Genomic DNA, 14,225 nt, shown 5'->3' with positions numbered 1-14,225 from the left:
CAATTTTAATTGAAACTCTCTTTCTTATTAATCACTCTTGGAGAATGTGACCTGCCAATCAGGCCTATAGGAGCAGCTTCATTCAACAGCACCAATCACAGTGTCTTATAAAATATACATTGTGAATGGATGTGTTGCTGGCTGTAAAATTAAATGGATTATTTCAGAGTTACTTGGACAAATATCAGTAGACTCACCGGGAGGCAGTTAATATCATCTGCACTAGATGGAGGAGGTTGAACCAAACTTGGTTTTTGGCAATATTGGAGTGAGTTCTGCTTCTGGAACAGTTAATCAACACATTTTGGAGCGTTTCTTCCTTAAAATCACATGCATTCCCCTGGGGTGTAAGAAGAGAGGGACAACAGTGATGTCGGTGAGAGAGAGAGAGGAAGCGTGCTGAATTGGACAGAAGTTTGGATGCGATACAAAAAACGATCCAAAAGTTAACAAGGACTCCCTCATGAATTTACAATCAGTCCTAACGACTTTAATTGTCTTCGTGGTTTTGGTCGTTTGTGTTCTGCTCCAACAGGAGTATAAATATCTAAACTCTACCAGTCAGTTAGACCTGAAGAAGCCTCGTGGATGAGAGGTGAAACCTCTTCAACCAAACTTAAACAGTTCCAGTTAATTCTAGCAGTTAAGTTGTACCAAAGACTGGATTCTCTATTAACAGACAATCACATGCTTCACTCTCACAAGAGGTTTGAAGTGGGGATCACTGTGCCAGAGTAGAGCATTATACACGCCTCCTCTTTGAAGTGCCTCCATCTCCACTAAGCTTTCTTCTTCCTCTCATCCCATGCCATGGGAAAACATCACCAGAGGAAACACTGTAGATAGGCCTCTTAGGTCCGGGACCAGGGGTGACGCAGATCAGTGAAATGAGCAATTCAACAGTTTCAATTAAGAAAAAAAATCAAAATTGAAATGAACATCCTGTTTTAAGATTGTGATATCTCACAATTTCTCTCATTCACATTGAAGGAATTTTGCGGGAGCACATGCACAACATGATTTACACTTGAGGTCAAATATGTTTAACTTTATATAAAAGCAGTTGGCGTTTGGCTCAATGGTGCAACAAATGGCACTGCGTTGTCACCCTGGAGTGAGTTAGTTTTCGGTGACAAACAGTGTATTTGGCAGTGTAAAATAACAATTTTACAGCAAACAAACAGATTCTAATTCTTATAATTAGAATCTCTGTGAGCGTCTCTGAATGAATAAAACACCAGCAGCTGGAGCAAAAGACCGCCTTGACAAATCACCGGCAACTGTGGAACAGGCAAAATTAAGCTCTCTCCATTCATTCATACCCCCTATTTCTTATTATGCACAAGTCATCTCACTGAGCCTGCTTTTGTGCTGGCATAATTACTTAATCTGAACGCTTCTCGGGTAAATAACTCGGTGTGCAGCGAGCAGGCAGCCTTCCTTTGATTCACGCTTCCAAAGGGGAATTTAGGCTTCTTTAATTTTACTGTTTTAAAATTGCAAATATGATAATGGCCATTGTGAAAAGGGATCTACATCTATGCCTGCATGTGTTTCTGTCAAAACGACAGTTTAGTTTTATTTTTGCAGGGTTTATTATGTAGTAAATTCAGGTTTGAGTAACGTTTCATCACCCCCTTTGCTTCTTTCCTTCTTTGAAACATTTATGGATGGTGTCCAGAACAATCCACAGTGCATTAGAGAGTGTGTAGTGCACAATTTTGTGATGTTTGCGGTTTATAATGGGCTTGGGCAACACTTAACTAGAATGAAGGCCCATCATGACGGACCGATAAGGACCTAGGGATCCACTCTAGTCAATTACTGCAAAGTGCCAAGTTCAACTCAGTGGGCTTTTTATGAAGTACACCAGCTGAGTAAACAAATTAATCGTACATTCATGGTTCCCCAACACATCCATGCAGCCCAGGGCAGTCATACATCAGGAGGATTCTGCCTTTCAACTGCACTGATCAGCATTTTACACCTCAACACTGATACTGGATAATGGGGCTGCCACACATATATGGGTTTGCGACGACAGAGGTGTGTGCACAGATGTAAGTGGTTGTGTGAGGTATCCCTGAGATTAGATTATCATTGTAGATTACAATACGGTACAATCTACAGTAATCTGCTGCTTCAGCGCAACAGGGATTTGTGTGAGAGTGTGTGTTTTCTCATTGTATGGCGAGAAAGAGGAGGAAACGACGCGCTTTGCAGCCTTTACTAACTGGAGGCACAATACTCTTTGTTAAAACTAAATTATAAAGTTGTTTGCTCAGCACTGAGCAGTTTGGTGACAGCTCATAGGAGCAAAAGTTATGTGGTGAAACATTTAGTAGGAGAAATCATGGATGAAAATATTTCTCAAATGCAGTTTAATGTCTGCATTTACAGCCCACATCTGTTCTAACATTAATAAATAATTTTCAAAACAAATTGGGAAAATAAGAAATTAATTAGTGACAAAATTAATAAAATATCCAGTATTTATGATATAAAATTTTAACCTAAATAAAGTCACATTAAATCAAATAATTTTTTACTGACTTTCAATATTAATTATTTGGAAAATATCATTACAAATTTAAACCAATGCAGTACAAGTGACCGTGTTCTTCATGTTTCCAAATGGCAAACAGCCCAAGTGAACTATTTTGTCATCAGTTAAAATTAATTAGAGTTTTTTCAAGGTGGATTTAAGTGTAATGATAAAATAGAAATATTAGATTGTGGCTGTCCTTAATATTAATCTGATTTTTCTGTCCAGTTCCCATGATCACAGGTTGATTTATCCAGGTTTTTTTTTTTTTGGTTGAAGGAAGTCAACCTCCCTGGACAGCTAGTTTTCTGCAGGACAGTCATGCAGTGTCAGTAACTGAGCTGCAATTGTTCTTTGTTGACAGATCTTCCGGAGGTGCTGGCTGGTGTTCAAGAAGGCCTCCAGTAAAGGACCCCGAAGGTTGGAGAAGTACCCAGATGAGAAGGCTGCATACTTCAGGAGCTTCCACAAGGTAAATACATGGGACTGAAACAGACCATGAACTAGAGGGGCCTAAATCCCTTTGATACCTTTGAAACTAAAAGCTTTTTCTGACTAAATTAATCATTCTATTTCAGTGCATTTTATACTCCAAGTAAAATGTGTCTAATGTGAATCTGTAACAATACAACAAATTACCAAGGATTATTAGATCACAAAGTTTTACTTCTTATACACTACTGTGTACATACAAATTGTATTTGTATCTATCTATTGATATATAGATATATACATCGGAATTACAAAATATTTTTGTAGTTCAAAGGATTTGGATGGTATTCAATTAGTCAATAAATATTTGGAAATGAAAAATATCCCAGTTATTTTCTCTAGTAATCTGTTGCATAACATTTTTTTTTTAAATTCCAAAGCATGTATTTGACTTTATAAGTTGTAAAGGAAGATTCACTCTGGTGCGTCACTCCCCAGGGAACAGTCTCTGGCAAAGTCTAAATGCCACGAGTGCATCGGCATGCAGAACACATTCATTAGACAACAGCCAAGAACCAGGCAGACCGTTAAACATGAGGAGCCAGGATTGGAATGTAGAAAAGATTCAATATGTTAAAATCCACATTTGTATTTTTATTTGAGAGTTTTTTAATGTTCCTATTATATATATATATATATATATTGTATTACTTGTTGAAAAATTCAACATCCAACTATGGATAATACACATTTATCCAAGAACCCTAACGCTCCTATAAAATGTTTCGTCCGCTGGCTGCAGGTGTTTGAGTCACGGATGCACGAAGACATTTGCCCACCTTACCTCTTCCTATATGGAGCTTCTCTCCTAATATCTGAAAATAATAATCTGGAGTGTAAAGCCTCTTTGCCTTCCTCTGAAACATTTCCATTATAGCTCATTATCAGGATGTGGGGAGAGGATGTTAAAGGAGCACCACCGTGAAAAGTGTTTCATAGTAATGAGAGGAGATAACATCAGATGATAGGGGACTTTGACACCACATTTTCTATGTGGTTGCAGTTGAAGAGCTCATTTAGTAGCTTTAACAGGCTGTTTGCTACCAATTTATTATGAATTAAAGCGAAGATGTCTCAAACATGGAAGAAATGTCCTTTTCGCAATTTTTTTAATACGATTTTTCCACTAAGCTTCTGAGCGTCAGCTAGGTATATGATAAGGATGATCATCGGTTAGCACCTGTCACTGCTACTGCATCAGTCGCATATTGTGCGTCCCTCTGCCCACTGCATCATGCTGTCACACGGGGCATCCTGGCAATGCCCACCCACCCCAAAGGCATCTCTAACGCCTGGCGCTGGAGTGAGCGATGAGTGCATGCATGCACCAGTGCACCTAGTAATGCATCGCCACAAAGATCAAGAAAGGTCCCGTTTGAGGGCTTCATTCAACGCCACAGTGCTTTGAGAGGAAATAGGCTGCACTGGTGGCTGATTTACAGACTCAACAAAGAGATTGACTTCCTTTCCCACTGTTTTCTTTCCCTTCCTTCATGCCTCCCTACTCTATCTCTCTCGCTTCCATTGTGCCCTTTTCTCTATTCGAGAAACAAAACACTGGTTTTTGCACGATAAAACAATCCACAATATTTTTTAGCCTTGTGAGAATAATAAATAAATAAATAAAAGTATACTATAGTCTCCTAAGCTCCTAGATACAGCTACAGTGGAACGACGGAGCTGTTTCCTAATTACTGGATGTGTATTTGGAAATGGAAATACCCGACCAAGTGCAAAGGGATGATCGTTTTTTAACATACTAAAATAAGGAAAAAAATAAATGCCATTGCCATTGTGGTAGCAAGCTGGCGTTAGCATGTTCATCCGAGGTACAAACTCAGAGAGCTGCTGGTGCGTCTGTGAACTCTAATTAACGGAGATAAAACTTTACTTTAAGAAGACAGAAGAGGAGAGGAACGGGTTTCATTTCAAGTGATTCACTTTGCTCTGAGTGTACTATCTTTGGACAGCAATGCCTTAAACCTCATCCAGCTTCACACACACACACACACACACACCGTTACACACCAAACAGGTGAGAGGTTACTGGAATTCACACCTCAGAAATTCTCACCACCGATGATCACACTGTGGCACTTATGCTTCTGCATATAGCCTGCCCCAGGAAAAATACATACTGTGTCTTCACAGGGGAAAGATTCATCTTTTCTCTTATAAAATATTTAAATACTGTTTGAGGGGCTAAGAAATAAAAATGGAGCGCCTGATATTTTTCATTATCCTTGGTCTCCTTTTTCAGTTCTATCTCTGTATGCATTTCCTGCCTTCATTCTTGGGATTACACTTTCATTTTATCTGCATATCTTCAATACTAAACAGACAATGGCATTAGATGAGGATTTTATGATATGCAATGCTATTGAGCTGACAACTATGTAGTCCTCATGTGTTGCTTTTGTTATTAGGTCCGGTCTTTTAACCTTAAGCAGTCAAACTTTACTACATGGGCAGTGAGCCCAGCTAATTCACCCCCAACCGTCTGGCACAGGGCCCACAGTTAGCACACAATGGACTACAATATTGTAAGGGACCTTATCTCCAAGGCAGAGTGAACACAGAGAAGACTGTCGAACAAAATGGCCTGTAAATGCCGGTGTAATTCAATTAAATGCAATCTTCTCATTTTTTTAATTCACAATCAATCTCTCGGTGAAGTACCGAATGAACGTCAGGTGGCTCTCACTCAGGAAGTGCTTTTAAACAAATACCAATACATCAGGTGTGACGTGCTACCCTGCAACAGCCACCGCGCAGCAGAGGGTGATTTCGTACTTTTTGAAAAGAGCTTCTTGTAATTACCAGGAAAACAACTATTATTTGTTTATCCATTAAAATCCGCCACATTTCTGTTTTTTGCTTTGTCTTCATTTATATGCAAAGCCTCTATTGCACTTTCAGCAAAGAAGTACGGGATTGCAATGAAGCGCTGTTGCTGCTGCCGGCTTTGTTCACTCAAAGTAATGTGCTCCAGCTATTCTCCTCTTCCTCCCTAGACCACTGAGCTCCATTGCATCAAGAACATCGCCCGGATGCCACGGGAGACAAAAAAGCACGCTGTGGCGATCATATTCTTTGATGACACCACCAAGACATTTTCCTGTGAATCAGGTATTTGCCCTTCCCCCCCATCCACATATCAAATGAGAGCTTTTCACCTGCAGTGGCGCATGCGAATGTGCAAAGCCTTCACTTCTTGGCTTTTTATTTCCTGCATGCAAAAGAAGCAAATGTCAGTCGGATGTGAGATGGGAAGTATGAGGGCTGATTTCTGACACGTCTGATAATAAGTGGAGAATCAGAAGTGAGAGGCAGAAGAGAGGTGAAAGTCACAGGGGGAAATTGGAATGGAGCCAACTGATGCTCATTTGCCGCTAAATTAAGAACTGGGTGGATCGGTTCCAATATATGGATTTTCTTAATGCAGGTATGAAAAACTTATTATGGACTGTAACAATAGAGATGGCCTCTGAAACATGGACAGGATGCCAAAGAGGCTGATGACTGGTCGGCTCTTTAGTGAATGCGTTACCACTAAACAGATCAATCTGAACTGCCACGTTGTGGATGTGTGTGAAAACATCTGTTGCTAGAGAGCAACACCAGGGGAAACATTAATGACCCTAAAGCTGTTATCTTCCCTATTGCTTTTACTCCATTTCCCTTGATTGCATCCTCCTCCTCCTCCTCCGACTTCTCTCTGGTCTCTTTTTTTTGTTTTGTTCAGAGCCTCCCCTCCCACCACCTTATGCACGTCTCTATAGTCTTATGTCAACTGACTGACTCACACGGTCCTTCACTTCAGGGAGACCATTCAAACTCAACACGGAAAGGTCCACCGTTGAGATTAAAATATTGGGCCTTATGAGATGACGCCGCCGACCACACCGCCGCTGTGCTATACATAATTGCAAAAACGTGCCTAGCACTAAAATATACTTTTTTTGCTTCTGCTTTTCATGGTAATTTAGGAAAAGCTGAGTCAGGTTGCATGATGGGAGCTTAACCCACATCGCATGCAAATCTGGCGTGCAGCCACTGCACTGCGGCACCAACGTCAATGAGAAATGGAATCTGAAAAACTGAACCTGGCAGTTAGAAAGCAAATATCAAACTTATTTGAGAGCTGCCATCCTCAGACGCCGGATCATTTTGAAGGGCTGAGACCTTGTGACGACTGGCTTGTATTTTATTTTTGAAGAATGCTTTTGATGCCTTTAGTCGAGCAGAGGCACGTTATTTTGTGTTCCTGTCAGTGAAACGAGGAGCCGAACAAAAGGCGGGAGCAGATTTCACGTGTTTTGACAGTCGTGTGCTTGTGTCCTGTCAAATATGCATATATAAAGAGACGAAGAGAGAGTGTGACCCACAAATTGGATAATCAACTCTCGCAATTCCGTATCAAAATCCAGTCCATGGGCACATGCATATGATTATCTCTTTTGTATTTTGCCTGCATGTCCTCAATCTGCTGCATGCTTCTCCTTTCAATCCTATCCTACACACTTACACCTCCACACACACATCCTCCTACTATATTTCTTCAAACATGGCACATACACTAGCAACACTGGCCCTATGCAGATAAAGTATTTGTTTCGGCGATTTTTCACCCAGTGGCCTTCAAAGTGTGGGAGTTTAGAGGCGCTTAAAGGCCATGGCAGCTCTGAATGATAAATCCTGAATCTGTGGACATATACTCAAGTTCAGAGCTGTGTGTGTGTGTGTGTGTGTGTGTGTGCGTGTTTGTGTGTATGCAATTTGTATTTCTGCCTTCTGCTGTGTTTGAATGAAGCGCTTCAGGCAGCAGCAGACCTTTTCTTCACCCCACAGAGTTACATAGATGTGTGCCGTTGGACACCAGGGCAGATCTGACAAATCGGCCCTCAGCTATTATGCAAGTGAATGAAGTGAAATTACCTCCACACACGTAGTACAAAGGCATGCATTGACTCTTGATCAACTGACACAGAAATATTGTGGTGTTCATAGTTACATATCCCAGAATTCCACAGGGCATGGCGCTTCAGAAAAATAAACTCCAGCATTCTCCTCATTCAATAATATATTCTGATTTCGTACCTCAGTAATTCCCACTAAAATCTCACTTAAACACAAATGGAAACCATATGCACTGTAAACACTCTTTATTTTAGCCCCTAACAGGAAAGGAAATATGTATTCTTGAATAAGAGTCATCCATGTTATTCTAGAAAAAGCACTCTTACAATTATCCCTCGGAGGCATTGTTCAACTTTTCTATTGGGAGTTTGGAGTCTGCACAGCCTTCAGACGAACGCTGTTCTCTCACCCTTTACTCAAATCCTCGCCTTTTGTAGTTCCATTTCAGAATTGATTAAGGCATCAAGATCTAACCTGTTTGTTAATAAGCCTTGCTAATAAGCAAGCTATTCCCTTATACCTTTGTTAGTATTATTTGTGCTAAGCTAGCAGTCTGGTGGTGCTTGACAATATTTAATTCACATATTCAGATTGGTATATTGAAGTAAAAGTACTCATTCCTTTAAGGATCGCATTGCGTTGAAGGTTTATTTATTTTGTCCCATGCATGTGTTCCCTGTCCAATCAACAGCTTGAGCTTATAAAGCCCTCCTTCAATTTGGGAAATAGCTTATTGATTTCCTGAATAGATGATCGCCGGATTCGGTTGTGACTGTGGCCATATTGTTCAAGCAGAGCTATTCGCATTGCAGAGATGTGGAACAAAGTGTTGGCAAAGGAGGGAGGAAAGCTGTTGGGCTGCTGGTGGCCTCCTGTTTTTAATCTCCCCTCAATCGATGACATAGATCCCCCCCCCCCACACACACACACACACACACACAAGATTAGAGTTAGCTGTGTCTTGTACATGGAAACATTCTGTTGAGAAATTCCTCGGTTGATGTATGTGTGCCCATGTGTAAATACACTAATACACTAAAGGCGGCACAGTTTTATCACCGTGTCGGTTATGGAGGAGGTTCGCGCGTGTGCGTCTCCGAATGTAAATATGTATCAATGCTTGTTGTCCATGTGCAGAGCTGGATGCCGAGGAATGGTGCAAGCTGCTGTGTGTGGAGTGCCTGGGCAGCCGTCTCAACGACATCAGCCTGGGAGAGCCAGACCTGTTAGCAGCAGGGGTGCAGCGGGAGCAGAACGGTGAGTGCCCAATTAGTCCCTGCTAACACAGACAGCCATTCAGGGTCAATCTCTCTCGCTTCGCCTGCCGCCGAGCGGTTACCAATCGCAATCTGGACCCATCCGTGTTAATGCAACTGAGCCTTCAGAGGGTTAAGAGAGCGGAACAGTGGCTGTCCAATTAGGCCGAGCTAATAGGAGCCATTTGTTGTCCATACCTGATCCAAAGTCCCCTACAATGGTCTTTTGTTACTTTACCAGATGTTGGTTAAACAAAGTATGTTTGTGTGTGTGTGTGTTTGTTGAATGAAACCTGTGTGTGTTGGTTAGAGCACAGGTCACAGGCTGTGGTCGGGGCTCTGTTCCAGGCCTAATGAGAAGTGCTGTGCATCACTGGCTTCCCTCATAATGAAGCTTGTCACAGAGACGGATGAGATTATGTCTCCTAAGGCCATGTGAAATAAATGCACTTCCTCACATATTCCACTGACAGGAAATGGAAATGGGAAAAAAGAGGAGACAACAGGACGCTGATATCTCCAGTGGAGCTCATTCTCTGTGCAATTTGTAAACTTGGGGAGGAAATTGAAAAGGCAACCGGCAAAGAAGAGAAGTTTGAAGTTGTAAAAAGGCGAGCAATTGAAAATAATCTTCCATCAATTTCAGCCCAAGTCATTTCACCGCAGCCATAAAGTCACGTTTTATTCTCCGATATAACTCGGACAGCGTTTATTAAAGATATCAGTGCTCGGGTTGTCGCCTGCGCTGCGACGAGCTGATTGAAAATGTAACAACACAATCTCCCCCCCCCCCCCCCCCTGCCCCTCCTCCTGTGGCAGAGGTCTTGCTGTTGGTGCTCATACAAAGGTTTACTGCTGTGTGTTATGAAGACAAGCTGAGCCAGCGCCTCTCTGCTCATTCCGAGTGAGCCCAAGAGGCTTGAGCCTGCAGCCATGTTTCAATTAGCAGCCCCCCCCCCCCCCCAAACACCGGGGGCTGATAATTAGATCAGAGTTCGTTTTCATTGTCTCTAAAAATATGAAACACTATGACGTCGCCATTTTATATCCACCGCAGACACAGGGGTTATTTTGAATCATTAAGCATAATTAGTGAGAACTAATTTAGATTACGGAGAACGCGCTCTGTCTCTGCATCCTCCCTCTGCCTGTCTCAGAGTCGCGGTGAAATGCAAATGTCCTCCTCCTACCATCCAGCTCACCGGGGGCTGGCTTGGTGAGTTTAAGTACGGTACTAGTCAAAAGGTTGCTTTACTCTAGATTTGCATCATCAGATTAAAAAAAAACAAATGCAAGTATTTAGTAGTTATTACACATTACTCTACACCGTTCTATGCTGTAGAAAACCACATTCATTTTTTTCTGCATGAACAGTTCTCATAGTGTGTAAAAAATCATTTTGTTTTACGGGCCATGCGTTTCCTGCTGTTAACCTCATAAACTAAAGTAAAACCTTTCAGTATGGATATTAAAAAAAGCAGAGAGTTATTAGTTTCAATACACCTTTCCATCAGAACTTTGGTGGTGAGCACATTCATCTGCAAAATGTTTTTCAGATGTGAAAAAAAGCATTCTTTTTTCTAACTAACTGTTGCACTACTCCAAATACAAACTGGCATGAATATTCCAGTGCTCTTGTTAGATAATACCTAGTAAATTGCCGTTGCAACTGGGAGAGTGTCCCGTAGACTGTAGAGCACACGTCGACCCGACCCCAAGGACCAACAGGCCCCTTTAACAAGATTATATCCTAATCCATATTCAAATTGTTTGCCCTTTATCTAGATAAACAAATCCTGATGAGTCTTCCTTGGTAAATGCCCAACCCTTCTCCCAAACGTCATCAAACTAAAATGGATAATCCAAGATCTTAATTTTGATCCACTGTAAAATTGAAAGGTTTATTTCCTCTTTCTTCCCTCACGTGCCCAACCTTAAACGCTGCTCTGAAAATATGACATTGCTTCTTGCTCAGATTATCAGAGTAGATTGCTAATGCTATCACCCCAGGATGATAGATATTAGACTGCCAGACTCTTATCTTAAGTTTCCGAGTACAAATTTGCAATTGCGGGGGAGACAGCTAGCCTGTCATTGTCCAAAGATAACATCTGCCTACCAGCACCCTGATGCGAATCTTTCTACTTCATTTATCAACGTTTTTGTCGATCTTTTCAGAACGTTTCAACGTGTACCTGATGCCCACCCCGAACCTGGATATCTATGGGGAGTGCACCATGCAGATCACACATGAAAACATCTACCTGTGGGACATTCACAACGCTCGCCTTAAGCTCGTCATGTGGCCTCTCAGCTCCCTGCGCAGATACGGCCGCGACTCCACCTGGTTCACTTTTGAGTCTGGAAGGTGTGTGCGTGAAGACAAGCACTTTTGAGTGTGTGCATTCGTTTGTGTTTCAAATGTTGGTCAAAACTTTATATCAAAGCAACTTTTTTGGTATCAACAACATCCCAGGACATTGTTTGCTGCTGAGCCCTTCAGGCATTGATATGACAGGCGCCTTTGTGAGAGTGTGTCTTTGTTTCTGGACTGTCTGTACTTTTGAACATTTGTGTTTGACTTCAATGGGCTTCAATGTACCTGCTGTGCATATTCAACCATGCATATCTGTAAATGAGCAACCCAAGAGTTAGGACAATCAAAGTGTGCACACCTCTTTCATCCTGTGTGTGTGTGTTTCTGGCACAGGATGTGTGATACAGGAGAGGGTTTATTCACATTCCAGACGAGGGAGGGGGAGATGATCTACCAGCGGGTCCACTCGGCCACACTGGCCATTGCCCAGCAGCATGAGAGGATGATGGAGGAGATGGAGAAGAGCTCCCAGGTACATTTGTACATTTGCAGGATACCCACAGCAGCTCACAGTGAGGCCAATCATTTTATCCTAGCTCTGCCAAAATTAGAAATGACTAAAAATGAGTGTCAGAAATACTTACCGAATATGTACATACTGCGCATCACTTTCATCCCGTCAGTACTGTGTCTTCTTACATCTAATGCCAATAAAAACACACTCTCACAAAGACAACATATGTGCACACACAGACATGAACATGAATAAAAAAAGAAAAAAAACAGCCTCAGAGGTAGCATGAGTAGTGTCTCCCTTGAGCCGGTCCCAAGCCCGGATAAATGCAGAGGGTTGCAGCAGGAATGGCATCCGGCGTAAAACCTTTCCAGAGTTAAGCATGCAATCGATTAGAAGGTTGACTTGCTGTGGCGACCGCTGACGGGGACAAGCCGAAAGAGGAAGAAGAAGAAGAAGCTGTTTCTCTATTATTTCACCATCTGTGCTTGTAAGCTGATCAATGGAGTCTGTTTACAGATTTATTTTGTAGATACAGATGAAAGCAAAAGCAATAACTCATGATTTTCACACACACACACACACACACATGTAGGTAATACTGGCTGGTCATGACCCAAAGTGATGCCTTGGAACTGTTGTTCTCTGACACACCCCACTGTCGTCCGCTCACACTTTCCATCTATCCCTTCCCCCCTCCCTGTTATTGTCTGTATTCCTTATTCGTGTAGGCCTGCCAGGTGTTTGATGAGCCACGACCATATGGCCATGCTCAAAACTGGCCACTCTCAGGAAGAATTAGCATGCAAAAGCAGTTTTTACTCAAATATTAACATATTTCATGAGTTGCTGATACAATAATCCCAAATGAATCCTCATCCCGCCTGTGGAAACGTGCCATTCCATCAGCACTATACTGTTCCATACACACCTAACATCCCCCCCCCCCCTTTACAAGCGCTCCTAGTGAGTGACAGAATGTGACTGCAATGTATGCTTTCTGTGTCTGTCCCAGATCCACTCCAGAGAAACGCTAACAAAGTCCATCTCGCTGCCACGCAGTGCCTACTGGCAGCACATCACGCATCAAAACAGCGTGGGAGATCTCTACAGTTACCAAGGTACACCAAGTTACTAATTATCATACACGGGGTGTTGCTGTGCCTCTACCTGCTCGTGTTAGTGGGAATGTGTGGAGCGCTTTGGATAAGGAGATGGAAATACACAAAGTGAGGAAAGAAGACAGAGAGAGAGAGAGAGAGAGAGGGCGCCGTCACTCAATTTAGTGGCTGCCTACCATGACAGTGCTGTGAGATGTTATTTGAGATAAACTTATTAACATATGACATCAACATTTTTCCTTCCCAATTACTTGTTTTATATAAACAAATAAAACATTTTGCAAAAGTTATTAATTTTCCAGACATTTCAATCACTAGAAATGACATGGAGGAACCAATGAATGAGACAATTAAAGCGGAATTAAATGTATTGTGACCAGAGGCGTGCTTTACAGTCTTTGGCAGGAAGTAGCTCACCAAGGGAAATAGGCGCTTGCGTTCTGGAGACCGCACCCCCCAAAACAGACAAACAAATCCTTCATGAAAGATTTGAGGGGGCGTCCAGGTGTCCCGGGTTAAGGTGGTAAAGGTGAGCTAAAGATCTTGTCCTACTGAAACAGCTGCAGAGACACAGAGTATATTTAAAGTTTGATAGCTTGCAAATGATTGGCTAACAGGAGAATGTGACAGGCTGTAATTGGATAAGCAAGAGGTACTGTTCCTGACCTTATTTTACATTCACACTAAACTTTTGGGATACACCGCATTACTTATTACCCCTGTTTTTTTTTTACCAGTCAGTGATGTCGTAATTGCTCCAGGTTTCCCTCATAATTGTTTATTGCAGCCAGTGGTTCCAGTTCAAAGTAGTTTCATTCTTTGAATTAAATCATTCCAGGTCCGTGATAGAAATCTTGTTAATAAACTCTGATGCTGACAGTAGTGTGGGAAATCAATTTTTTTTTTGCATTTAGGTTTGGGCTGCAAAAAGCTTTGAATTTTAAAGTCGCCTTATAACAGAGCAGCATGGCTAAGAGATCGAGGCCTGGACCCTCCAAACATTTATTTTTTCATTTTAATTCTGAACCAGCTGTGTTCTGAGGTACAGACTCATCTCATT

General features: G+C 41.9%; 1 protein-coding gene across 1 annotated transcript in view; it reads left to right on the top strand.

Annotated features, from left to right (window-relative positions):
- LOC137913817 (docking protein 6-like) overlaps positions 1–14,225 on the top strand; it is a 32,600-nt gene that overhangs the window by 13,435 nt on the left and 4,940 nt on the right. The window contains exons 2-7 of the mRNA XM_068757453.1: positions 2,910–3,017; positions 6,052–6,166; positions 9,095–9,214; positions 11,392–11,581; positions 11,924–12,062; positions 13,060–13,165. Of these exons, the coding sequence (XP_068613554.1) occupies positions 2,910–3,017; positions 6,052–6,166; positions 9,095–9,214; positions 11,392–11,581; positions 11,924–12,062; positions 13,060–13,165 (778 nt within the window). The remainder of the gene's footprint in view (positions 1–2,909; positions 3,018–6,051; positions 6,167–9,094; positions 9,215–11,391; positions 11,582–11,923; positions 12,063–13,059; positions 13,166–14,225) is intronic.

The sequence above is a fragment of the Brachionichthys hirsutus genome, unplaced genomic scaffold (assembly GCF_040956055.1).
Source record: "Brachionichthys hirsutus isolate HB-005 unplaced genomic scaffold, CSIRO-AGI_Bhir_v1 contig_440, whole genome shotgun sequence".
NCBI lineage: Eukaryota > Metazoa > Chordata > Actinopteri > Lophiiformes > Brachionichthyidae > Brachionichthys > Brachionichthys hirsutus.
Note: the sequence above shows the minus strand (reverse complement) of the source record. Positions and strands in the feature narration are given on the sequence as shown.